At 42.4% G+C, this 27872-nt stretch overlaps 1 protein-coding gene across 1 annotated transcript in view; it reads left to right on the forward strand.

The window, feature by feature from the left end:
• Positions 1-27872, forward strand: part of HIBADH (3-hydroxyisobutyrate dehydrogenase) — a 149936-nt gene that overhangs the window by 23148 nt on the left and 98916 nt on the right. The window contains exons 3-4 of the mRNA XM_069088656.1: positions 2580-2689; positions 5522-5643. Of these exons, the coding sequence (XP_068944757.1) occupies positions 2580-2689; positions 5522-5643 (232 nt within the window). The remainder of the gene's footprint in view (positions 1-2579; positions 2690-5521; positions 5644-27872) is intronic.

Here is a 27872-nt window from a genome sequence, read left to right on the forward strand (position 1 = left end):
CTCTGCATGTGGTCAATAAGATGACCGTATACAGCCTTGTCATACTCTTTGTCTCATCTTAAACCAATCAGTTGTTCCCTGTTTGGTTCTAACTTTTGCTTTTTAACCTACATATAGGTTCTTCAGGAGACAAGCAAGAACACCTCGTACTCCCATCTTTTTGAGAACTTGCCACATTTCTTTTGTGATGCACCAAATCAAAGGCTTTAGCGTAGTCAGTGAAGCAGAAGGAGATGATTTTCTGGAACTCCCTTGCTTTTTCCATAATCCAGTGAATGTTGGCAATTTGGCCTCTAGTTCTTCTGCTTCTTTGAAAACCAGCCTGCTCAAAAACTCATGGTACTTGATTGCCTACCAGATGACTTCCTGCTTGTATAAGGAGTCCAGACTGCTTAGTTTGGCATTCAAGGCCCTTTCACTCTCCCTGCAGCATACTTCTATAGTTTTACTCCTTTCCTCTGATATGTTTTTTGCTCCAAACAGACTATCCATTTCTCATAGACATTCCACCTTTGCTCACACTATTCCCCATGACAGCAATGTACTCCATCACTTATGCCCTTTTTACCTATTTGCCTCTTCAAATACCACCCCATCTTCAGAACCCACCCAACTCAAAAAACTTTCCCTAGAAAACTTTCCATACTGCTCCTGGTCATAAAGGATCATTTTTGCTTTAGAATTCTTAGAGCACTTGGCATGTAGTGGTCTAATATAGTAGAATGTTTGTTCTGTTTTGTTTTATGTTGTGTGCATGGAAGTGTATTGGAGTGGAAAGAGCTGTATACTTTTTGGTTGAGTCCATGGGTGACCTTGGACAAATCACTTAACCTCTCTTCAACTCTCAGTTTCTGACTTATAGCAATAATAAACTTTGTGAGGATGAAGCTTTTGTAAATTCCATAAATGTGAGCTGTTGCCACCTTGAGCAGAAGGGCCCTGGGTTACTGCTTCCATGTACCTTCAGCAGACTGGTCATATCTTGGTCTCAGAACCATCCTCGATCATTCTGTGACCCCTGAGACGCCTTCGCCTTCCCAGGCCCTCCTCTCTGTTCTCTGCTCTTCCCACCCCGGTACTTTGTCCTCTCTGTGACCTCTGACTCTTCCTCCCCTCGCTGCTGGCTGCTCAGCTCCCTATGTCTCTCTGTTCCTCCTCTTCTTGTCTTCGCAGCGTGGCTCCTGCCCTTCATTCTTCTCTTCTTCATATAACTCCCCTTTGGGTGTTAGAATGTAAGCTCCTTGAGGGGCAGGGGCTGTCTTTCTTTTTTCTTGTATTTGTATCCCTGGTGCTTGGCACAGCTCTTAGGGTGTAGGAAATACTGCATGAATGCTTGTTTCTTTCCTCCCAGTTCTATCCTTATCTTTCCTTCATGCTGTGACTGGACTTAATACTGTTCCTCACCTACAGTTAGTTTTTTGTTTCCTGTCTTTGGACAATCTTGCAGCACCCACACCCGTACTTGGACGCCCCATCCTTATCGCAGTCTCTTAGAATCCCTCCTTTCCTTCAAAACTTAGCTCAACGCTCTGCACAAAATCTTCCAGATCCTTCCAGCTATGAGGGCCTTGCCCCCAAAACTGCCTTATATGCCTTTGGCAAAGACTTAATTTATGCCCATATTGTCTACTGTGATAAGATAGAGGCTTCCTGTGGTTAAGGACTAGCTCAGTTCTGTGTTCCAGGGCTGAACACAGTACCTGGCATATAGTAGGTGCTTACAAAATGGTGATTGTTCACATCCTCAGGGTTTAGCACAGTGCTTGGCAGTAGAGGGCCTTAGGAAAGGCCTGTTGATTGGTTGATGATAGGTGCTTAAATGTTCATTGAGTGACTGAAATACAAAAATGAAAGAGCCCCTTTTCAAGGAGCTTCTGTTCTATTGCAGGCATAAGTATACTCTTTCATTCCAACACAGCTATACACAGGGCTGGTCAGTTACCCTTGTGGTCTCAGTGTCTTGGCAGCAAATGCTTCCCTCTTGATCTGACCCTTCCTCCATCACGTTCTTGCCTCAGACTTACTCTTATGTCATTCTATGAGATTGTGTTTCCTAGAAGAGGATGAGGGTGGCAGTGAGCTGGCCAGAGGGCTTGGCCCAAGGATGCCTTTGTCCCCCTCCCCTTCAGCTTCCTTTGCTTCCCACAAACCCATGTCATCAGTAACGTCTCTGGGCTGCCCTGCCAAAGTATATACCCAAAAGTATGCAGTCTAAGGCTGGAGGAACCCGTGAGAATTCGCGTGTCTGTTCCCAAGACTGCTAAGGTTTGCCCTTTCCCCCATAGCTCCCTTCACACTTCTTAAAGTAAACAGTGCGCTTTGATTCCATAGAAACAGGATTTGTAGGAATAGAAGGAATGTCTCTTTTAGATAGTGAAGTGGTGGGTTTTTTTTTTTTTTAGTTATCTTAAAATAAGCATATGTATCTAGCTAACTAAGGTATTATCTTTTGGCAGAGTAACTGTAATTGTGCATAATTGTGTTCTAGAAACTGCCTGAGCATTCATTTTGAAGCAGGACTAATGCTGTGTACATGTTTTACCTTTAAAGCAATGACTTATGTAATTTTTTTTTAAAAGGTGGTGTCTTCGCCAGCAGATGTAGCAGAGAAAGCAGACCGGATCATTACAATGCTCCCTTCCAGCAGCAATGCATTAGAAGTGTACACGGGATCGAATGGGATTCTGAAGTGCGTGTCTGCTTGTTCTGGCGGAACTTTTGTGTTCTTCCTCTGACTTGATGGCAGCGTATATGTTATGGCTTTCTATTTCTTTAGGGGGATTTTCTTGCTTTTTTCTTTATTTTTTTAAGGGGAATATTCATTTTACCACCCACCCCCTCATAGCTCCCTTTGGATGTTTTTGTGTTTGTTTCTGTTATGACTGTTGCTTTAGCTCTCTTAAATAGTCTGCCTGCCAGTACTCACATACTTAACGTAACATTTTTGAGTTTTCTTTTTACTACTTGTATTTGAGATGAAAGAATTTTAATGTAGTGAGGGTTTCTATTAAAAGCTGATAACTGTCGGGATCATCAGAGTTAATTAATATTTATTGAGGGCCCATGGGAGGTCACATTTATAGGAAGTACTGTTTTGAGGAGGAAAGTATTCAAATATACACGAACGAATATTATATCAACTATTGATTCAGGAATTTATCATCCAGGCCCAGGTTTTTGAACCCTTGACGGTTCCCAGATCCCATTTTCACTGGGTTGTGTGGCTCTCTGTTTTCTTGCCACCATCTGCCTGGTGTTTGTAGTCATCAGGACAGTGCTTGCATCCTTCTTGGTTATTGTTTTCTGGCCTCACTTACTTCTTATCTCTGGAATTTGAGCTCTGCCTTGGAAGCTGAGCAAAGACTGGGAAATGTATGATGGTGGCTACATTGGAAGGCTCTAGTCTATGGAGTTCTCCAAGTTTTCTAGTTGGCTTTAAAATGTCAAGAGTTGGGAGGCTTTGGAAGTAAAAGTTTCTTATTAATATCAGAGAATTAATAAAGTAAGTCCTGAGATTTTACCGGAAGGTATTTGGGGGTGTGCTCTCATGCTCTCATTTTGTGGCCATTGACCTTCCTACTTAGGGTTGTTTATATTTTACCTCTTGCTAATATGCATTTTGTGAAGTTTGATGTTTGAACAAATATCACGTTGAGATATTTGTTGAACCTGAGCCCTGGAAGTCTGTTCCCTCACTTGCCTTAAAGGGTGCTTTCTGACACCTGACACCCATTCTGATAAGACTGTCAGAGTTTGGCAGGCAAGTAAGAATTCACCCCTAAACATTTGAGGAAGGGCTGTTCCAAATGTTATGTAGAATTTATATTGGAGTCCAAGACATGTGATTGAAAGGAAAAGTGAATGTTTTTGACTAAAAAAAAGGCAAAACATGTATTACATTTCTTTTAAAAATGTCCTTACAACATATTTTTAAAAATACTGTAGATTAAGACATTTCCAAAAGACTCATGATAGACAATGCTATCCACATCCAGAGAAAGAACTGTGGAGTCTGAAGGCAGAGCAAGGCAGACTATTTTCTGTCTCTTTTTTTCTTTCTTGTTGTTCATCCGTTTTGTTCTGATCCTTCTTTCACAACATGACAAATGTGGAAATATGTTTAATGTGATTGTACACGTGTAACCTATATCAGATTGCACACTGTTGTGGGGAGGGAGGGGGAAGAAAATTAAAGTCTGAAATTTTAAAAATTGAAAATTAAAAATAGATAAATAAAAAGAGACTATAGATTGCACAGTCTGGCTTGGTTAGCCCAAAGGACACAGAGCAGGGATGTTCTAGAAAAGTTTAGCAAACCAGATTGTCACTGGATGTCAATTGTTGGTGAGAACAATTTTGGTTCTTGAATCCGTCACATCCCACCTACATCAGGGGCTTTGGCCCTTTTCCCACCAGAGGGGTGGGCGACAGCCCTGAGCGAACGAGGGGGGGAAGCTATTTCTGGGTAGTGGCAAAGGCTTTGCCATGTTGTCTTGTCATCAGTAGCTATGGATCAGTGGGAATTACTTGAAGAGAAATGCTCTGCTTTCATTTTTGTCAACCATAGCACCTTGTACTCAGATTGCACTTTTAGATTTCCCAAGCTCGTGGCAAATACGATCTGCTTTTATCCTCCTCACAGAACTGCAGGCAGGGCCCTTATTGGCCCCATTTTACAGATGAGGAAATGGAGGCATTCAGATGTTATTTTTTAAAGTCTTGCTCAGGGTCCCTCAAGCAGTAAATGTCTGAGGCTGGAGTTGAGCTTGGGGCTTTTGTGCACTGTGGCGCACCCTAGCGGCCCCCTGGGTGGTTAGAGACCCTGCTTGCTCTGTTAAGAGAAAGGGGACCTAACCACAAGAGAGAAATGTCATGGAAGTCAAGGACTTTTTTTTCTTATCCCTTTTTATGTTAATTCACCAAAGAGAATTTTAAAAAATGGCGACTCTCCATGGGATCCCCAAGTTTATTTGCCTGTTACTTTCCCTTTCAGCCACTTGGTTTTGTTACTATTTCAAAAAAAAACTGCAATACCAGAAATAAAAGGAGGTTGCTGTGCCTGAGCAGGTGGAGGGGTACTCTCCTTCTCCCCCTTGCTCTCCCTGCCCTCCTTCTCCCTCTCCTCTCTCTCCCACAGTCTCTTTCTCTTTCTTTGTCTCTCAGTCTCTGAATCTGTACCTCTTTGTTGTCATGTGTAGTGTATCTAGGAAAAACTGTATATGGCAATGGGAAATTTGTAGGCGTGACCCATGTAGGACAAAGAAGCTGCTTTGACCTCTTTGTGTTCCCTTTAGTTAGGGCCACATTGTCTAAACCAATATCAATGCTCTTTTTGAGGATGTATGTGGCTCTTTCTTTCTTTCTTTTTTCAGAGTGGAAGAATGGCCCAGGGACCACCTTTTAATTTGACTTAATCTGTTTCATTACTTTGGAATGATTGGCAAAAATGCTAATTTCATATGTTTTTAATGTGAAGTGTCTATGACCTGAAAATAATGAATATTTTTTATGTATTTCTTAGGAAAGTGAAGAAAGGTTCTTTATTAATAGATTCCAGTACAATTGACCCTGAGGTGTCAAAAGAGCTGGCAAAGGAAGTTGAAAAAATGGGAGCAGTTTTCATGGATAGCCCTGTTTCTGGTGGTGAGTAGTAGTTAAACTTAGACGCCTGCCTCTCTGCCTGTCTATCTACCTGCCTGCCTGTCTGTTTGTCTGTCTGTCTACTTGTCTGTCTTCCTGCCTGTCTGTCTTCCCTTCTGCCTGTCTGCCTTCCTGTCTGTCTGCCTACCTGTTTGTCTTCCTGTTGCCTGCCTGCCTGTCTGTTTTCCTGTCTCCTGCCTACCTGTTTGCTGTCTGTCTCTCTGTCTGTCTGTCCATCTTTCTGTCTACCTGCTTGTCTGTCTGAAGCCACAGCAGTTGCCCCTCCTGACTTTAAGATAACCCAGGCCATCTGTTCTTCCCCCTGTCCCTTGTCTCAACGATTGCTGTAGAATTCTTAATGTGTGTGAAGCAAAGCAGATTGCTGTGCCCCCCAGCCCTTTATGCCAAGGTGAATAGACTTATAAATGCAGGTAAGTGAAGGGCTGTCCCAAAAGTTTGGAATCTGTGCTGTAAAGTAGCCTAGGGAGGAACAGGTGCACCGATCAGACCACGTGTAACAGCCACGCCTGCTGTCTTGGTGTGTCTGTTTTTGTATGATCAGTATTTTTATCATTAGGCTACTTAGTAGTCATGAGACATTGTAGTTCACTGAAGTTATTGGAAAGTTAATGTAATTTTTTGAAATGAAAAATGTTAAAAGTAATCACTTAGGGAATTTTGGAGTTGCCTTGGTTTTCATTAACATACAAATATGCATCTCCTTTGCACTCATCCTGGCAGTGCCCTGGTTCAGGTCCTCTTCTTTTCTTGCCTAGTCTGTCTCTGCCTCCAATTTTTCAGCACTCCAGTTTGTCCACAAAAGGACAGGACTAGGGCCTGGTCCAGGACCTATGATGTGTGTGGTACACAGAACTCCCAGATGAGGAAATGCCCTCTGCCAATTTTGGTTGGCACTTTTCGCTGCAACTTATGTCTTAGAGACCTGAGCAGTTAACTGACTTACCCAGGGTCACTCAGCCAGCCTTAACTTTGGGCTTTCTTGGTTCTATGGGCAGCTCTCTGTCCCCTGTGCCAGGCTTCCCTTCATCCTTCATGTATCTGCCAGAATAAGCTTCCTAATGCACAGGACTGACCACGTTCCCCCAGGTTCCAAGATCTTCCTTGGTTGCCTGTTGCCCATGGGATTGAACACAGGTGTTTTCCTAAGTGTTTCAGGGCACTGATCATTAGGCTCTTGTCTCCCTTTCTATTGTTGCAACCTTGTTTTCTAGTCTTCCCTCTAACTTAACACTTACTTATTTCAGTTAAACTGAACTGTGGGTTATTTTCTGATCGAGTGCTTCTGTGAGTTCATGCAGGCTGTCTCTCCCCTTCCTGGAGCCAAGTCTGGTGTCAGCCCTTTGTCAGGATCTCTCCTCCCATTCTGTCCATTTGTGGGCCTGGCACAGAGTCATAGAGTCTGAGGTGAGCAGAGCCTCAGTGGTCATCCAGGCTGGCCCATCCTGGGACGAGAGTCCTCTCCACAACATCCTGACCTTTGCATGGAGCCCTCCAGGGAGGGTTTGTCTGCGTCCTCCAAGACCATCTGGTTCTGCATTCTTGAGGAGCCTCCATCTGACACTCGTCATCTTCTTTCTCTTACTCCTTGTTCTTCCCCCTGGGACTGAGCAGAAAAAGGGGAGTCCCTCTTTCACGTGATGGTCTTTTCAATATTTGAAGACATTTGTCACATCCCTCAGGGGCTTCTCTTCTTCAGGTTCAGGCTGCGCAGTTCCTTCAAGCAGCCCATGTACCCTTTGATTCTCCCCAGCTGCTTTCCGGGGAGCTGTCCATTGTGTCAAGGTCCATCCTAAACTAGCATTCAGACAGTTTAGGATCTACCAGAATGTGCCACCCAGTGCAAGTCTCTTCAAACCCAGTGTAATGGAGGCTTCTTGAGGGCAGAGACTTTTACATTCACATCCTCAGTGCTGGCACATAGTAGGCATCTGATAAATTCTGGTTGCTTGATAGCTGATCGGTCATCCAAAGGATAGCTTGAGATCCTTCATGAAATGCTTGGCTTATATTTAAATAGACTATGCTTATAACGAATCCCTGTTCAACTGGTCTCATGACTCTGTAGGGGAAAAAGGAAGTAGCTTATCTTACCATGGTTTTTAAAAATGTCTTATTGATGCTCTTAAAAAAAATTACTGTTTTTCTCCCACAATTATCTTCATAATCCCTGCCCAACAGAACTGTCTCCAGTACACAGTCTCTCTTGGCCACACCTAAAAGTGTGGGTGCTATCCTGCCCCTGTGGATCACCACCTCTCTGTCAAGAGGCAAGAAACATGCCTTTTCGGCCTGACCTCCTCTCAGTGAAGCCCCTTCTCTTTCTCAAGAACCACAAATCCTCTTTTCATGATCCAGTATATCATTTTATCAGGACCCAAGTCAGATTCATAGGCATGGAGTTTACAGGTTCCATTCCCTTGCCTTTTTAAAAATGGGGACCAGTCCTGTGGCATCTGCTGTTCTTTGCCATCAGTCAGCTGATCAACACACATTTTTTTTTAAGCAATTGGGATTAAGTAACGTGCTCAAGGTTACATGGCCAGGTGTTTCTAGGTGGATACTAAGTGTCTGAGCCTGGATTCGATCCCAGGTCATCCTGACTCTGGGGCCGGTGCTCTTACTCGCTGTGCTACCTGGCCTCCCCTAACACACATTTCTAAAGTGTCTCCTGTGTACCAGGCACTGGGTTAGGCCCTGGGCAGATGACAACGAGAAGGAAATAGTTTCAGGCCCTTTCACTGGGGAGACAGCATGTGTGGGATCTTTTAAAGAGGGCCAACAGAAGCATGATAACCTGGCCACAGGTTTTTCCACTGCCCAAGGGTGGAGTTTGTTCTGGCACAGGACTTAGAGTTGGCTGCTGGGTCTGTGAGGGCAGGGATGCTTTTGTTTTGTCCTCATATCCTCAGTGCCTCTCATGGGGCCTGGCATGAAGCGTATCCTTACTAAATGCTTACCATCTCAGTGAGCTGGAGTCTCAGCCCCCTTTCACCATTTTTGTTCTTCCTTCCCAGTCTGATGATAGAAAACATTAGTGGTTCGGGACCCCAGTGAGGACTGTGGCCATCTTCCTGGTGCCTGACTCCCCATCTCATCTGTCCATGGTGTACTTTAAAGGAAATTTGTGTCAGGCAGAATGACAAAAAGAGAGTGGATGGAGAGATGGTGTGCTGAATGGAATGGTCGGAGACCTCAAAGGCAGAAGGTCACAGAAGGACCCGTTTTCTCCTGGCCTGAACTGGAAGAAGTACTGTCCCTAATCAATAGGATTCATTGTGATAGTGAGAAACTCTGGAATTTGTATTAATCACATTTATTTTTAGAAGCATTGCATTGATGCCTTTCTCCTCTATGTAGGCATTTCTCACCTACTCCAGATTAGACTTGCATCTGTGATACAGAAAAACAAACCAAAACATTGAGTTCCAGCACTGTGTTTATGCCCCGAATGTCCCCATTGTGTGTGGAGGTGGGGTTTGTTCTCTTAGGACCTCGTAGTTCAGCTTTCTTTGAATCATCCTTCATCTGCCTTGTCATGGTCCTGGTGCTTCGTTTTCCCCTTCAAAGTGGGGCACCTTGGACACCTGAAAAGCAGGTATTAGGAATGTCAGATGAGCCAGACAGCAGTCTGCCATTAATCCATAATAGTGGCAGAGGCCGCCCTCGGCGTTGGCGCATCTTCCTCGGAGCCAGCTCCCGCTCTCTGTACGTCATGAGGCTGTCATTGGGCTGCTCACCCCGTTTTTCAGTCTGGATTTTCTCAGAGAGCTCTCGTGCCGGATGTTCCCGGCGAGTTGTTGATGGGCCGTGCCTGTTCCTGCCCACCGCGGCCTTTCTGTCGGTGCTTGAATTATCTGCTCACTTAGTTCTGTCATCCTTGTGTTCTGTGGTTTGGAGCCATAGCAACATTGGGAGGCCCCTGGGGCCCCCTCCTACTTTAAGTTTTCTCTTTAAACAAAAGGAGACATGCTAATGCAGTTAACAGTTCACAAAAAGAGATTTCTTTTTTTTTTCTTTAGCTATAGTAGAGGCAGGATCTTCAATAAGGATAGGCATTGAAAGATAACTCAGGTAGATTCAGCTGATTTTTGTCTCACCTGAGTTACCTGCCATAACCCACCAGTCAGGCCTCAGAGCTGCTGTACTTCCTCTGGTCACTTCCTTTGGACTCTGACAGTGGCCCGAACCTAGCCTTATGAGTCTCCTGAGTCTACCAAGTCTCCAGAAAATTCTGAATGCCTTTGAGGAATGAACGACCCAGACTTGAAGGGAGTGGAGGGATCAGTACAGTCCTTCCCTCTGCACAAAGGGTTGCTGTTGTTGTTACAAATAATTGAGGACCATTAAAAGCACTGGATGGTTACTATATGAAATCCAGGCAGATCTTTTCCACAATTTGTCCCAAATAATCATCCATCTGTGTGCTTGTCCAAGACACTTTCATCAATGGACTAATTTGGGCTTCCCAGCTGGTTTTGTATTATTATTTTGGCAGTCAGTATTTTTCATCCAGATTATTTTTTCAATGCAAGTGGTTAGGCCAGTTTTTTTTGCATTAGTTTGGATTTCACTGAGGAGGATTTATAATGGTTAGGGACTTGGTGCATTTAATTATAATGTCATCTACAAAAAGTAGCTTTTGAAAGACTTATAGGAGGGGTAGCCAGGTGGCTCAGCGAGTAAGAGCACCGGCCCTAGTGTTGGGATGACCTGGGGGATTGAATCCGGGCTCTGATACTTAGCACCACACCCAGAAATAACTGGCTGTGTAACCTTGAGCAAGTTACTTAACCCCAATTGCTTTAAAAAAAAAAAAGACTTATAGGAAATTTCTTTTTGTTGAACCTCATATTGGACACTTTGCATAACTGCCATGGCAGATGTAAATGCTTGGCCCCTCGACTGTTAGGAGGATTCAGCAGCTTGCTGAATGAGTGTGTGGTCCTGCTGTTATGGAGGCCTGGGTTGTTTTGAGTTTTGCAGGAGAAAGACTTTGAAAGACCCTTGAAAGTGGAGTTTTGCATGAATGAATCAAATGCTTTCTTAAAGTCAAAACATTTATATCAGAATCTCATATTCACTTCACTTTTTAGTCAACTGTAACAATGAAGATGGGATTTGCTATAGAAGTTCTCCCTAAAAGCCCTGCTTTTGAACCCAGCCCCTGTCACTTCTTGACCCTGGACAGCTCCCTTCACTGGTCTTATTTGGAGGATGGGTAATGTGATTCCTATGCTGTTTCCCTCATGGGGTTGTTTCAAGGATCAGATGAGATGATGGATGTAAAGGGCTATCTAAGCCTTCATGTACTCTATTAAACTGCTATTAACTTAGAGCTGGCCGGGGGGTAGTGCAGGGGGTCAGAGTCAAATAGAAACGGGGGTCACAATCCCTACAGAAGGATTCCAGTGGGCTGCATGGGGACTTCGTTTTAAAATGTAATGTTACCTGTTTGTTTGTTTGTTTTTTTACAGTATTTTTATTTTTGAAATATTTCCCAATTACTTTTCTCTTTGGTTCCTGCCCTCCACAGGAGTGTTGTGAGCCCTGTGTTTCATACCACTTCTGTAGGGCTCAGAGTAGAAGACTTGTAGTCAGGAACACCTGGGCTCAAATCCTGCCTCTGAAACTAGCTGTGTCCTCATGGGCAAATCACTCAGTTCTCTAAATTTCAGATGATTCCTCGAGACTCTAAGTTCTAGATGGGTTCAGTCTGCTTTGGTGGAAAGAGTTCCAATGCCATTGAGATAATAGATCTGTGAAGGTGAGCATTCTCATAGTGGTCTTCTCTTCTGCTTCAGTGCAGCTCCAATAGAAATGGGCCTGGGACTAGTTGCTATACTGGCATTCTTTTAAATATAACCTGTGGACTCTGGCACAGGTGGGTCCAATAATGGCTTTTTACAGTTGAACAGAGATCCAGAGTTGCAGGTGTATGCTCTTTAGGCTCACCAAAAGCATCTTTGGGACAGTTCAGCAGGAGAAGGGATGATGGTGGTGACAGCATTTTCTTTTCTTGTGTGAGATCTTTATTGTTTGAAAATGTTTTGTCTCCCTTAGTCTGGACTCTATCAGCCTTTGGTGTGGTGCCATCTATTAAAATCTCCTCATGTTGGTTTGGATTGCCCTGGGCCTGTGTGACTGTGGGTGGCAGCTCTGTTAGGCAGTAGGCCGGTTTCAGTGCAGTTTATTTGGTGATTCTGAAGGCTGTTTCAAGGTCTGCAGTTGCACGCTGAGGCTTTGTTGTCTGTCACGAAGCTCCCTCCTGCCGGAGTCTGGCCAGGCGTGTTGTGCTTGGTATTTGGTAGGTGCTCAGTTTTCAGAGTCTGCATTGAGAAGTTGCAGTTTCTACTCTTTGTGATCTGCATTAACCAATAAATCTAGACTTCTTAAAGATAATTTGTTTTGGGGCGGTGAGGTGGCGCAGTGAACAGAGCATTGGCTTTGGAGTCAGGAGGACCTGAGTTCAAATCCAGCCTCAGACACTTAACACTTACTAGCTGTGTGACCTTGGGCAAGTCACTTAACCCCAATTGCCCTACCTTCCATCCTCCAAAAAGCAAAAAAAAAAATTGTAATTTTTGTTGTGGTTGAGGTCATTATTTTATTTTTCAGAGAGCCTGAGCTCAGATCTTTTCTACCTTAAGTGACCTTAAGTCAATCTCTCAAGTGCTCTCTCTTTTTTTAAAATGTTAAGCAGTTGGAGAAGATGATCGCTAGGGTTCTTGCTCGCTTTAAATCTAGGATTCTTTGATTCTGTCCCATATTATTAATAACATGATTTCCACAGAACAATTGATTTGGTGCAAGCCAGCATTGGTAGGTGATTAGCAACTTTTTTTGTTTGGGTGAAAACCTCATTTGTAATCCTTTCCTGGAGAAACTTTATCCTTTTTGAGATGTAAAAATGGGTTCCTGACTCCTTTTAGGTGGCAGCCCACTGTTTGTATAGGAAGTCAGGTCCAGCCCCTCTGTCTGATTCTCCTGGAGCCAGTCTCCCTTCCGTAGTCAGTGCTTTGGGTGCTGAGGGAATAAAGTACAAAAGCGATACCAGGCAGAGAATCCGTTTAGTTTCTTTTACAAAAATTAAATATTTATTTTCTTTGATAATTCTTTGTTTTTAAACCATGTCTGCATGTTGCTCTCTTTCCAGTTTTTCCTAAAAATGCTTTTGGGATTCTCTGGATTAGGTAAGTCCGACATACTGCTCTCTGCAGTAGCTTACTTTTTGCTGTTTTTTCATCTTTTCTCTGAAGCATTTTGCAGATGACCTTGTCAATCAGTTAGTCAGTAAACATTAAGGGCTTACTATATTCCAGGAACTGTGCTAAATGCTGGTAATATAAAGAAAGGCAAAATATGGTCCCTGCCCTCAAGGAGCTCACAGTCTAATGGGGGGCACAGTAGGCAGACAGCTATGGGCAAATAAGCAATATCAGGGATGAATTGGAACGAGTTAACAGGGAATTCACTGGAGTGAAGAGGGGCTGGAAAAGGCTTCCTGGAGAAGGGGAGGGGGCAGTTAGTTGGGCCTTGAAGGAAGCCAGAAGGAGGGAGAGCATTCCAGGCATGGGGCACAGCCATTGAAAATGCTCAGAGTTGGGCCAGAAATTGTTAATAATAGCATCAGGTAGCATTTATAGAGCACTTTAAAGTTTGGAAAGGGCTTTACAAAGATTATCTTCTTTTGTCTTCATGCTAACCCTAGGAGGTAGGGAGCTGAGGCAGAGAGAGGTTAATTGACTAGGGTCACACAGCTTGTATGTGTTTCTAGCAGGATTTGAACACCAGTTAGCTGCCTTTGGTGTATGTAAATCATTTCTTAACTCCTCAGTTTACAAATAGAAACAAGTGAGCTCACCACTGCCCTCCAGGAGCTCACCTTGTGATAGGCCAGACCCAGACAGATGGCCGCGGACCACCTCTCAAGCTTCACATTCTACCTCTTCTCAACAACAGAGCTGCTAGAATTTGTTACATATTTTCCACATGGCTGTTGCTCTTCGTGAATAATTGATAACTAATTCTACAGAACAAGAAAGTTTTTCAGCTTGATTATGTGCTCTTACTGCCTTACAGCAGTACTGAATAATGCACGTGACATTCATTAGCTGACAAATTCTAGATTTTCTTAGAAGTCATCTTCATTAGGTGGTTTTGTCAGCATCTTGAAATAAGTTGTGCTAGGTATTTATCTGCCGTTAAGTTTTTTAAAAAAATATTTCTTAAAAAAAACCCTCATTTCATGAAAAGTCAAATTTAATAAAAGTGCACGTAAATAATCTCAGTAATAAAATTTCCAGAAAATGTTTCCCACAGTGGGGGGAATTGGCTGCTTTCCTTGTGCACCAGGTGCAGCGGTTATTCTGTGCTGGCAGTTTGTGTTCTGTCTGGTCCCTGAAAGCTCTCATTTTTAAAATCAAATTGGAAAGCATTTCTTGACCAGGTGACTCTGCCAATCCCTCCCTGTGGACTCTTATCTCCCTGTGGTCTCTGAGTACCAGTGGCCCAAAGCTGTCCTCCATGAAATAGATTCTCAGTGTAATGAAAAGAAGCTCAGCTCCCTTCTTGGGCCTGTTTCTCCTCCACGATGGGACAAACTCTTTTCCCTTTTGAGATTGGGGTTTGGCAGCAGTGGGCTTCTGTTCCTGGGCATCCCCTTACTCCCTTCTCTCTTCAGGTTGATTTACATTAGCGTGCCCTGTCAGTTTTCTGAACTCACTTCAGGGGTCAGAAGCCACATGATGGTGGGAGAGACCTGAGGTGCTGTTGACTGGGGAGTCCTAGCCCAGACTTTGGATGGAAGCCTCCATCTCGGAATCTTGATCAGGAGGCCTCCTGGTTCAACTGGTACCTGAGCAGGAATCCATTCCACTGTCCCCCAGCAAGCTGCTGTCAGGCAGTGACTCCCTCCCAAGGGGGCTCCTGGCAGTCTGACATCAGGCCTAAAGGGGGGCTTCTTTGCCATAGCCGCCCAGGGTTCCTTGGGGCCACACAGAGCCATTGTAGCCCCTCTTCCAGTGAAGGTGGCTGTCATATGGCCTCTCAGTGGGCATTTTCCAGGTCCCTTCATTTATCTCTGTGTGACATGGCCCTCAGTGGGAAAGAGCTGCCGAGCTGTCAGCTCCCCTGTGGAGGGAGACCACACCCCTCACTGCCTGCAGAAGTGCCCCATGGCACAGAACCAGTTTTGGCTCCCACAGAAATTTATAGGGCAGGAATCTACACATGTTCTTTCTTCTTTTCTGTCTCTTAAAGGAAATTAAAACATTTCATCCTGTAGATTAAAGTCCTTTTACTTTGAAATTAAGATCCCTTTTTAGATCTTTGCAATGCAAGTGCGAACATCTTTCTGACTTTTGGGATGAAGACAGCAGTTCAGTGCTGTGACAAATCATTTGCCTCTCTCTGAAGCAATGAAAAAATTTAAATAAGGATTTCTTCTCAGTGGTATTCACATAGATCATTTCTACATTTCAAACTGTATTTCAAGAAAAAGAAATGTAAACTATAGCATACTGTGCATCTTACCAACTGAAGAAATAAGTGAGATTAGCTCTCATATCCTATTAAAGTAACTTGGAATCAAATAATTTCAAGTCCAAGTATTGTCCTTGTGCAGAACCTCAGTGAGGGGCTTCCATGGGGAGCCATGGAGGCACCTCTTCTGGGTAGGATCTTGGGTAAGACTTGGCCTTCAAGGTCAAGTCTAGTCCAACTGTGTGAACTGCTCAATTTGACAAACATTAATTCTGTTCTTAATGGAGAAGGTGACATTAGTGATTGTAAAAGTGGGGAAAGAGAATGGGGCTTCCTGATAATAGGGAGTAGCCAGTGTAGGGACTGATCCAGGATTGCTGGGGTTCGGGGGATGATGACCCTGCCTGGGTCTCAGGCCCTCAGCCAGTCCCTTGACCTCTCAGTGTTCCAGATGACTTTGTACAAACATGAGCGACACAGAAGGTGCTGATCCTGTTGGGCAGATGGGCTCTCTTCCCTTGGAGTTCCTTAGGTGAATGAGAAGTCATGAGGCTGGACCAAAAAAAATATTCCGAGCCCATGCTGGTAACTAGAGGCTCAAGGGCAGAAAAGAAATATCCCAGGCCCTTAAACAGCTTCTGCTCTGCTAGTGGTTGTAACATTTATACAGATGAATAAATAAAAAGTATATATACAATAAAAAAAAGTATTTCAAGAGGAAAAGAGGCTTCACATTGGGGGCAGAGTTTAGGGGACTGAAAAGGCGGCAGAGACCTGGGTTTTTAGGGTTAGGGCTGGGTTGTGGGAGGGGCCCTCCACCCTCCAATCTTGTGCTGCCTTGTTCAGGCATCTCTGACACCTTCCCAGATCCAGACCCAATCGTCTGCCTTGTCTGAGGATGCAGAAAGGTTCATAGCCTCCTGACTGCATCCTAACCATGACTTGGCCCTCCCAGTGACTCAGAAACCTTCAACTTATAGGAGCATAGAGAGGGCCTAGTCTAAGACCATTGTTTCATAGACAAGGAGACTGAAGGCCAGAGAGGTTGTGACTTATTCATAGTCACAGCTGCTATGAAGGTGAATGGAATTTGAACTTGGGTTCCCTGGCTTTGGACCACAAAGCTTTACTCACACTCTCTTCTGAACTTTCTTTTATTTCTAAGTCCTCTAGTGCCTGCTCCTTATGGTGCTAATGACAACTGCTATTTACTATCTGCAGACTGCTTTACACGGGCTCTCTCCTTGGATCCTCACAGCCGCCTTGAGGGGGAGAACTGTCCCCATTTTACAGATGAGGAAAGTGAGGCTGACCTTGCCCAGGGTCACACGTCTAGTAAGTGTCTGGGGCAGGATTCAAGCTCAGGTCTCCTTAACTCCAAGTGCTCTCTCCACCTTTCCTCCCTTTACGCAGAGGACCTCAGGAAAAAGCAGATGCTCCCTCTTCTTCTCTACGTTGCACCTTAAAGCCTTTCTACAGCTTCATCTATCCTTTCCTCCATTGTTCTAGTCACTGAGGAAGAGGCCTTTTTCCTGACTAGAGTTAGGGGTTTCTTTTCTCCCCTCACCTCGCATCTCTACTGGGAGCCTGTCAGTCACCCCTGCCCCCCCCCACCCTTGTGTCTGCTGTCTCCTCAAGCTGTTGTCCTATAACAGCCCAGCTTTCTGCTGACAGCTGCCCTGCACACAGTCGTCTATCTCCCTTTACTTCCTCACTTGCCACTTTTCAGATCTTTGCTATTTGGCTTTTGAACTGAATGACTTTCTGTAAGGTTCTCTGTGATCCCTGACTGCTAACTCCAGTGACCTTGTCTTACTTTTCATCCCCCTTGATGGCTCGGAAGAATTTTGACCTTTGATCACTCCAGTCCACCAGTCAGCTGGCACAACACAAAGCACTCTGCTGGGTACTAAGGGACCCAAAGACAGAACCACCCCCAAACCCTGTCGTCAAGAAGCTTGCCTTCTAGTACACAGGAGGGAGAAAGAGACAAGTGTGGCAAATGGCGCATGGCCAAGACCTCAGGAGATCTGGGCTTGCTGGATGCCCTCCTTCTGGGCTTCTGAGACATTCCTCTCTCTTGCATGGTTCTCTTCCTGGCTGTCTGATGGCACCCCCTCTTCCTTTGCTGGGTCACCATCCGTATCTGGGCCTTCGCCACATGTGTCCTCCCCTTCTTTCTTGGTGATCTCACCTTCTTCTGTGGGTTGAATTATCATGCCTGCCCAGGGATCTCTCCACAGAATTTCTGTCCCATCCAGATCTCTCTCCTGACCTCCCATGCTGCATCACAGACTCAGCATGTCCAAAGTGGAGGGCATCTTTCTCCCATACTTGCCCCTCCTCAGGATACCACCATCCTGATGCTACCTAGTGGTTGGGGCAGTGGGTTAGTGGAGTCCTGGGCCTGGTGGGTTATAGAGGGTTGAGGTTTGTTTGAGATACTGGCCCTTTCATCCTAAACTTGGTTACTTTTGGGTCAGTGAGTGATTTCCCCTGGAAAAGTTGGGCCTGGGAGGGTCTTTGGTCTTGGAGCAGCACTTCTGTCCAGATTTCAGCTGCTTCTTCAGAAATATGGGAATATTGGATGAGATGATCTATCTGGTCTCATAGAGTTCCAGAATTCTGTGGTTCTGAATTAAATTTTAATTGGCAAAAAATATATCACTTTATTGTGACCTGAGAGTTCTTTATGATGGCATGAGTGACCCACTATTACCACATATGTGCTTGTCATGACATTGTCCAGTAATAGTCATGTCCTGTGATTTAGCTACACGTTGTCATTTGACTCCATTTAAGATTATTGGTAAATATTTGTAAGGTGATTAGGTGCGTAAGACTAGTCTCTGGCTGAAGAACATAATGATTTTTTTTTTTGCCTTTTGGAGGGCAATTGGTATTAAGTAACTTGCCCAAGGTTACACGGCTAGTTTTTTTTGTGTGGTTGTTAAGTGTCTGGGGCTGGAACCGAACTCAGGTCCTCCTGACTCCGGGGCCAACGCTTTACTCACTGCGCCACCTAGCCACCCCAACATAATGATTTTAATTAAATTAAAATTTAATTTAAAATTTAATCAAATTAAAACCCAGGCCTGTGTGACCTTATATCACATTTTTGAGTTTCTCACAAAACAAGGTAACTGGATGCATGATATTAATAATTAAATTCAGTTTAAGACATGTTTATCAAGGGTCATGATTGACATGACAGCACAACATGATTGCTGTGTGGCCCTAGGCTTTATTAATGCTTTTTACAATTTTTTGGAAAGATAAGTTTGGCTTAGAGTGGAGGAGGGATCCTACCATGGTCAGATGGCTGGAAGTTGGTCAAATTAAGACTGAATCTTTCTCAGATTCTTCTGTATAAAGAATGAATTAGAAAACTCTATTTGTGGTTAATAGCAAAGTACCACAGGCCTTGTGGTCTCCTGGGGCATCTTTTCCTACCTGAACTGGAGGAGTCCAATAATTGCCAGAGGCCTTGTGTGGAAGCAGCACCAGAGCTGCCCGTCTGTGGAGAGCGCTTGTCTGATTTCAGTATGAATCAGTGTCCAGACTGAGTAACTGAGCATGGATGTGTGCTCCTGTGGGTGCAGATTGGGCATTTCTGTTACGTTTTGGTTTGCCTGGGTTTCTTCATGCAGCGTGAGAGCTCTAGAATGTTGAGCAGGAGGCAGCAGAGCTTGTTAAGGGGTTTGCATTTAACAAGCTCAGAAGAATTTCAAGTATGACTTACTTGCTAAATTTTTAAGGGGGAAAGCCTCTTATAGACTTTACTTAGATCTATGCCATGATTGTTTTTAAAATAAAGTGTTCAGTCTTGGTATTTTACTGTTGACTAAATCAGATACCTAAATCAGTTTTTCCACCCTCTCTCTATCTAATTTATGGCAAGGGGTCCACAAAACCAAAAATAATTGATATTTTGGCACCTTATAAGGCCATCATTGTTAAGGGTTTGTTGGCATTTCCATTAGAAATTTTTCTTAGGTTTATAACTTGGCAGTTTTACTTGGCTTCAGGCAGAAACATGCTATTTTTGTCCAACAGCAAATTATTTTACCAAATTTTATTTAACTGAACTTGGCCTTTATTTATATATAAGGGGAAGAAGGATTATCTCTGGCTGTTTTCTAATGCTCTCCACTGTTTTAACATAACATGATACTGTTAAAGGACAGTAATAATATAATTATAACGAGTTATTATTATTAACATTATTAGGTAATGCAGTCATTAGTTGCAATCTTTAAAACTGAAAATTTAAGCTTGCTTTCTTGTGAAAAAAGTTACATTCATACCCATTAAATTAATTATTATCAAAGTTTTAAAATCTTAATACAGGGAATACTCTAGAGATTTCTATTGTGATTTTTCCAATTGATGATTCTTAATAGTTCAAATTGAAGCAATATTACATAGCATTGAAATTTATTGTTTCATCCTAGAATAATTCCACCTGCAAAAATAATGATTAATATTAGCATTATCTTTTCTCTATGTTTCCAATTTTGTCTTAGACAACAGGAACTCTTAGAAAGAAAGAAATTTGTCCTGTTTTGTTTAGTAGAGAAGTCAATCCTTTTAAAATTTAGGACGCCTCAATCAAAATACGGTGAAATTCTTTGTATTGTAGTGATTAATATTTTCACATAATGTACATGATTTTTTTCTTTTGTATCTGTTACATCTCTTCTTTTGATAACATAATATATGGATTTTTCCATTGGACTTTTCTACTGTATTTTCTGTACTCTAGTTCTAGTATCCCAGAAAGAACTCTTCAGCCATTGGCATTCTTTGGCAATGGAGGAGGTGTCCTCTCCATGAGCTTCCAGACTGGTGTCTTTAAATAAGTTGTTAATAAACTCTTAATACCAGTAAAGATGACTGCCCAAGATAGGATTATTTAGGGACTTCTAATAATTTGTGAGGATGCTAACTTTAACCTGGTTTTTGCTCTATCATTGTTACTGGTAGAAAACACTGTTTCAATTCATTAATTTCCCTCAGTGTATACTTTCTGCCTATTTGCATTTCCTGTTCCTCTACAATCTGAAGCCCCACTTCTCACTGCAAAGCAGTTCCCTAACCTGTAATAATTAGGGGAAATACCATGATACTGTTACTACTAAGGTTTGTCCTGCCCAGGGACAAGGCTCCCCATCCCCCCTCCTTACTCCCCCCATCCCTCCATGCTTAGACTGGGAAGCATGTGGATAAGGCAGGGGTCCAGCCTGAAGTTTAAGCCCAGGGAATCTTTAATGTCCTGTAATTGCCACTCAGGATGTAGGACAGACCAGACTGGCTCTATTTGGGGAATGCAAGATTGGCTACCTTTGTTAGTAGAGAGATGTCATGGTCTAGCAGATCAATCTGCTACAGATAGTCATTATATGGAATTTATTTTTCCATGAATGTCCAGTGGTTTCTCATTAGTATGAAGTTATTTCCCACGTATTGTGTGTATTTTATGTCTGCAGTTGCCTTTGGTGTGATCCCTAGAAGGTACTGGCGGCTGGGGAGTGGAGATCAGAAGCATTATAAGTCTGCCTGGCATGTGATCACAAGGTTGTCCATCAATTTATTCTTGTCTCTTTAAATATTTTTGACATGGTCAAGAGAAGTCCACTTACAAATGTCAGGACATGAACGTGTATGTTCGGGTAGGAATTAGGCTTTCTATTTCTTACAGAATTTTGATTCTTTTTTGAAAGCTCCCTTTGCTTGTGGATATTTCAAATTTCAATGTACATTTTAATTGCAGCCCACAGTTCATTGCCAAGTTAGATAACATGGTAGACAAGTGCATTACGAGTGCTCCTCTATCTCAAAGTGACCGTAACCTGACCTGAGTAGAGACGTTTGGTGTGTTTACCTCAGATTTTATGTTGTAAGTTCCTTTGCACTGACTATCTCAGTGTTAGAAGGAGGGACATTTCTCTCATGGGAATGGACTGACCTTTATTTAGGCATTAAGAATACTTAAAAATTAGCCAGTCTTTTCTTTTTGGAGGCTGCAACTTTATAAAATAAAAGTAGAGAGTGGTTGTGTCCCTTTTCAAATGTATAGAAATATTCCTACATAATTTGGATTGAAAAAAATTAGTTACGCTTACAACATCAGTTGATGATAAAGCTGTATTTCATTCTTGTGTTGTTCATCCTATTCTTAGGAGTAATACCAATTGTTTAGTGTACTTATCCGTATTTTAAAGGAATAGAGTATTGGCGTACATTAAAATAGTTAATTGGCTTTTCTAGCCAAGTCAGGTTAATAAAACTTTTTTTTAAAGGGAGAGAAATAAAATCCTCCCCCCTCCCCCTCCCTTTGCTTTACAGGATTTTATTAACCCTTTACTTTAGGCCATCACTGTTTTCCTCTAATGTGTTTTCATTAGGCAAGTACGTAAGAAACAGAGGGAAAGAATGAGTCTTGTGCAAGTGTCAGGTGTCTACAGTCAATCAGATTTTAGAATAAGCTATCCTAAAATGAAACCTGGGATAGGGATGCCAATTTATTGAAAATGGAGCACATCATTTGGGGAAGGGATGGTGTGCGGGCATTGCATGTATTTCATTTTTAAAACTCTTAATTCTAGCATGCTTTAAAAAAACATTTTTAGAACCCATGGGAATATGTGATAGCTTTATCTTGTGGTGCTTAATTGGACTCTCCTTTCCAGCTCTGCATGGCTTACTCACGTTTACACCAAGTCAGCATTCGGAATTGTGACCTGTCCTGTAAACCTTGGCACTTGGTCATCCTTCCTCAGCCCTGCAGATGCTCAAGAGTTAATAGTAAAAGAGCACCCTGGAGACAGAAAAGTCCTCAGCTGTGACGTGCGTAATACTTAAGAGCTCCTGACAAGAGGCATGTTTTTTTCTCTCTAATCCCATTGTCCTTTTCAGTTTTCACTAGTAGTTTGGACTGGAAACCGTAAAGTTAAACTTTTTGGAATCGTTACTGCCCCGAGTGGGAATATAAACCATATTGAACAAAATTTACTTAGCCTATTAAAAAGTCAGCCTAAAACTGTAGTTAATTAGTTTACACTATTGCATCACCTCTGGTGGGGACTCCGCCTGGTCTGGAGCAAGAACAGCCCAGGTGAGTGCCTGCTGCCCGGCTGGGCTCGGAGATAATGATGAGTTTAAATTTCCTCTTAGAGCTAAGTGAGAATAAAACCAAGGGCAGTAAATCCTCTGGGCCCGAGCCATTAAGTGAAAAAGCTGGGAACTCTCCAGCTCTTGCCTTAAATTGTTTGTTTATCAGCTGGCGCCTAGTCTGGAGTCGAGAGCTGGAGATTTCTATCTGTGACAGAGCTTTGAGACTCTGGCCGGACACTTTCATTTTAACTTAAGGTAACTTGAGTTTATGGCTTTGGCTTTAAAGATTACTAATGATTTACTCATTTCCTTACCATTTAACCAGAGTGGACTTTTTCCCAGGAAGGGATCTGTGTTTATTCAGGGCCTTTGTCTGCGGAGGGATTAAAAGGGAGCCCACCAGCATTGTGAACTTGATGGCAATAAAAGGTCACCAAAACACACCATAAAAACATTCTTACCATGGAATTAATTATACAGTGTAATTTTACAAAGCCGCTCTCGGCAGCTCTCCCTTCCCCCACTTGTGGAGGCATTCATCTCTTTAGGCTCAAACCCCCAGTAGGCTTCTGGTTGTCTGCCTTCCAGAGATCTGAGATGGTTTTTTCTGGGTCGACTGCAGCATTGAAAGTGCCCTGAGAAGGCCTGTTTGTTGGAGATGCCTGTGGGCCTGCTTCCCGCAGTCTTGAATTCTCAAATGCTTCAGTGGGATGGAGCTTCAGACATCCACCAGAGCAACGGTCCCTTTCCATTCCCATACTGGACTGGGCTGGCACAGGATAATTGTAACCCAGTCACTCACTGTTGGAAAGATGTGCCCTCTCCCCCCCAGCATTCCCACTTTTGCGCCTCAGCTCACCTTGTAGCAGCCATCACTTTCCATTCTGGGGGGCTGGGGGAGGAGGGAAGCCAGGAGGATGCTGCTCGGTGGGTGGTGGGGGCCTGGGCCGCCAGGGGGCGTCCGATCGCAGCCTAACCTGCCTGCAGCTTGCTCGGGGGAGGGTTTTGATTTCACTTTTATACCTACGTTCAAAATCTCTGATAATGGAGTTGGTAAAATGCATCCAGGTGTCTCTAGTCGGATTGTCCGAGGTCTCCCCGTGTTTTCGAGGCCCCTGATGTTCCAAGTGAAAGTAAATGGAAGTTTTGTAAATCTTTATAAGGTCTGACTGGCATTCTTTTGAGTAAGATGAACATTTAAAAATTATTAGTGGTTTCCCATAGTTTACTTTTAGGAACGTTGCTTATTTCACAAGGGCTGGCAGTGCCGTGTGCCAACTTAGCTCTTAGCCTTGGAAACAGCGTGACCATGAGCGATAAACACTTTGAAAGGGAGCCCTTGGTTGGTCTTTTCATGAGTATAGCTTTGAGTTTCATTAGATAGTGTGCACGTCTTAAAATCTATTTCCTGTGGAAGTAAATCTTGCAGTTTCCTGTGCTAGATGTGTGGGAGTCTTTATAGTTGTTTGGATTCAACTCATTATAATAAGAAAGTGATAATGTAAAAAAAAAAAGATTAAAAAGATCCCTATTGTTAGCTTTATAGAGGTGTTTTTTTTTGTTATTCTCATTTAAAATAAATGTTAATACTCAGCCTCTAAATAAATCTACAGTAAAATAAATTACGAAACTCTTGAAAATGGTTAAATAATATTTAAATAGGAGCGATGCATTCTTTATAAATGCTGCTCAGCTTGAATTCTGTTGGCTTTATTTTAAAATATATATTCACTCTCCAGGGAGAGATAAATTTAATAGTAAGCTCTGGTCATTTATCAGATGTTACAAAATGCCACTCATCCTGTGCTATTGCTGCTTCTCAGAGATTTCTTAATGTGCATAACCTGTTTAAGAACAGTATATGTTTTCAAAGTAAATGCCTGACCTCCCACCCTGAAGAGCAAAGTTTTGTTTTGTTTTGTTTTGTATTGCATTTTAAATGGTTTTCGTGGAATGTCTGTGTAATATAGTTAAAATATAAAATCTGAGGTTTTTAAAAAGATCTAAAATTTAAGCAAGTTTCTTTTGTTTTTAAAATTAAGATATTTTATATGTAAAAGTGGCCAAGGCAGAAGGGAATTGTACCTTTTGACCCTTGATATTAAACTTTAAAACTTGATACAATGGTCTGCTTTTTAGCTTTGCAGTGCACTGATCCGACTACTTACAGAACATCAAAAAGCTGGGTTAGTTGGTCTTTGCAGATTGTGCCTCCTGCTGCCTGACCGCTTCTTGGCTTAACGTGTTAGAATGTCTCACCAGGGCTTTTGTGAGAGACAAGGCTAACACTTAAAACAATCACATTTGATACAGTCGGCTAGCTTTGTGACACCTGTGCACTCTTTCTGTGAAAGAGACTGAGTCATCCCAGGGCTGGACATTGGAATACTGGGTACTGAGGGGACCCACAGACTGATTTCACACCATGTGACATCACCGTGTTTTCCTGTTTGAACTTCGTTCCTTGCTAGAAGGTTACATGACTTGTTTGGGGGCAAAACAATTTGGGGGAAAAATAGACTGCTCTAATTTAAAAATAAAGTCCTTAATAGTTGAAGTATGTCTTTTTTAATAATGTAGAATTTTGATTCTTGGCTTCTTCTGTGCATTCGGAAAGAGCACTAGTGTGAGTGAGTATTGCCATGGGAATCCAGCATAGACATAAGGGAAAGGCAAGGAAAGGCAATCAGAGCCCCAGCTAAATCATCTGTTTTGTTGGGGAGCAGGGAAGAAGTTCACCAGGAACACAAGGGGAGTCTTCTGTTTTGGGGAGATCATAGAGGGAAGATTTTCTATATAAAACATGAAATTCTTCATTATATGGATTTTTGTATATTTGAAGAGGAATTGTATGTACTGTTTTAAAAAACTGTCTTTTATTAAAATTATTCGCTTGATTATTATAGCATGTAGACAGTCATAGCTATTTCTTTCACTAGAGTTTGTTGATTTACAAAATAGAGGTCTAAAAGTAATTGAGGTGACTAGAAAGTAATTTTAATAAATTACCATGCTTTTTTCCATCAACATTTAATGTTTTCTTTCCCTAAATTCTTCTGGGTCAGCAAATGGGTTATCAGCCATTATTATTAAAAGTCAAAGAATGACTAGAATTTGGAATTTCTGTAGATCAAAGTTTCCAAAGATTTGTAACTAACACCTTTTTCTAGTTAAACACTTTTGAGTTACAGGAAATGTAAACCCACTATGATATTCACTTGTGTATAAGTATTTGACATTTTCTAACGGAGAATGTTCAGTAAAGAAAAGCACTTACCGTAGTTTGAACACATTTATGTTTCCATTCTTGAATAGGAACTGAGAGCAGCCAGTTGAACTGTATGTAAAGTTGGCTGTCTTGTGTAACTTGTACTAACCACTGTTTTGCTGGTGTTTCAAACACGATCACTGTATTTGCTGTGTATTTCCTGGCTGTCATATACCTTGTATTGAAAGAATAATAAAACTGACAAGCACAGTTTGAGCTCACCTTTATAGTTAATCCAAAGGAAAAGTAAAGTTGTCAAGATGAGAAATAAAACATCCTGACACACAATTTTTAAAAATTCGTAATGAGGCAAGTAAGCAAAAATGCCATTTCCCCCCAGAGTCTCAGTGTCTGAAGTGAACTAACACAAGGAGTTTTTTTTTTCCAAACCCTTTCTACATAAGCCATATGTGGGGTGGGGAGGGTGGAGATAAAGGGTTAACTCAGTGAATGTTGTTGCATAAAATCATGCCAGGCAAGGCATTAAAGGTGATGGGGGCTGAAGAGCAGCTTTAAGTCCAGGAAAGCCCCGAGAGGGAGTAGAAAACAGATTGGCCAAAGTCTTGTGCTGGGGGGGCCATGCCTCCCCACGGGAAGAAGGGCTACTTACATGTTGAGAGGTTGTTTGGGGGATCTCAGTCCCATCGGGTTTTAAAGGTGGGGGCTTTTGGACAGCAGCCTGGGAGGCCCATTAGTAGATGCACGTTGGACATTCTGGGGTTCATCCTTATCGTTTGAGTTTTTCAGAACTGCTTGGGGAAGCCGTGGACTTCCTCAGAAATGTGCAGCAGCAATCATCGATTTGCTGAAACTTGCTAATATTGTAAACTGTAGCTTCCAGGATTTTTTTTCTTTTGAAAGAAAAAGGTTAATAGAAGGAGTGGCCAGTGAGCTATCTACTGTTTATCTGTTTTCCTGACAGGATGTTTTAGAGAAATGAGACTAATGAAGTTAACATTAGCCAAGGAGAAGGGAGGGACAATGGACAGAATTTAGAGACAAGAAAGGATATTTAGAGGGTCCAGGCCAGCAAGTTCCAAATATTATCTTGATCAATTTTAACAGAATCTGTTCAATGATAGAAGTTTGGGGAAGGAGAGGAAAGCTTGGCAGATGCTTATTGATTGCGCTAAGAATGGAGCTGCTGTTATTAGCAGACAACACAATTCAGTTAGGACTTTTAAATTCTAAATGAAGGAAGTGTTGATTTTAGTCATTATGATCTACAAGTTGGGAGTACTCGCTTTTTGATTTTCGTTATCTTACTGTCCGTCCTGTCATTCAGAGCTAAGTAAAGGAGTAGTGGGAAGAACCTGGGGCTGAGCTGGAATGCCAGCAGGGTGGACTGAGCTGTGTGTGTGGGTATCTCCTCACTATTCTGGCCTCAGTTTTCTCACTGAAAATGGGTAGGGAGAGAAACAGGGGGAGTCTTGACATTCTCCTCTACCCCTAACATTCTGGGCGTCTAGAAGGTACTTAGTTTAAAATAAAAGCCCTGAAGAGTGCCTTTTTCACCAGACAGGCAGACCATTAGAATGCTTTCTGAAGGTTAACTTAATAAATAACTGCAGAAGTGAAGCCGCCTTCTTGTTTTCTAAAAAGCTTGAATCTCGTTGAATGAAAGAGAAAATAAGGAAATTCGGAGCAAGTGGGAGGAGCCAAGTTTTATAAAACTGAAACCTTCCCTCTGCTCCGCTCTGTGCCTTCTGATGGGAGGGCAACTGAGATTTCTAGAGTGGTTTGTGTCAGAAGGTTAAAGAAATAGGGAGAGCCCTGAGAGCCACACCAGCCCTATTTCCTTGATTTCCTTGATTTTTAGCCCAGTTTTCAGTGAAGTTGTGTTTTTTCCAGGGTATCAAAACCTTTACAAACTTTTTTTTTTTTTTTTAACAGTCTGCTTTTATAATGCTAAGACGCTTCAGAGTGTATATTATTGGGTTTTGATGTTCTTGTTGTTACATTACTAGCATTTAACTTTTAGAATTTTCTTTGCTATATTTAAGTAATAAAACTGCAGTAAAGCACAATGCTACAAGCCCAGTTTTACTTTCTTGCTTGTTTATTTCAATAACTGATTATCTAGTGAGTTGTTCATACTGGTATGGTTGCTATGTCTGTTTACTGAAGGTATGGTACTTGTTTAGGAATCTGAACTAATGATATTTTAACTTCCTTTTTTAATCTTAAAATATAATTTTTATTTGTGTTGTTTATTATTAATTTGAGTTATTTCATAAAACCCTTAGAAATGGACCTGAAATATGCATCTTTTTTTCTCTGTAAAAAAAGTGTTTTTTATGTTGATAATTAAAAGTACACCTGTTTCTTTTTGGTAGTTCAGGATATA

The sequence above is a fragment of the Petaurus breviceps genome, unplaced genomic scaffold, assembly GCF_028583685.1.
Source record: "Petaurus breviceps papuanus isolate PSGF00001 unplaced genomic scaffold, PetGlider_PUasm1.0 185, whole genome shotgun sequence".
Classification (NCBI taxonomy): Eukaryota; Metazoa; Chordata; class Mammalia; order Diprotodontia; family Petauridae; genus Petaurus; species Petaurus breviceps.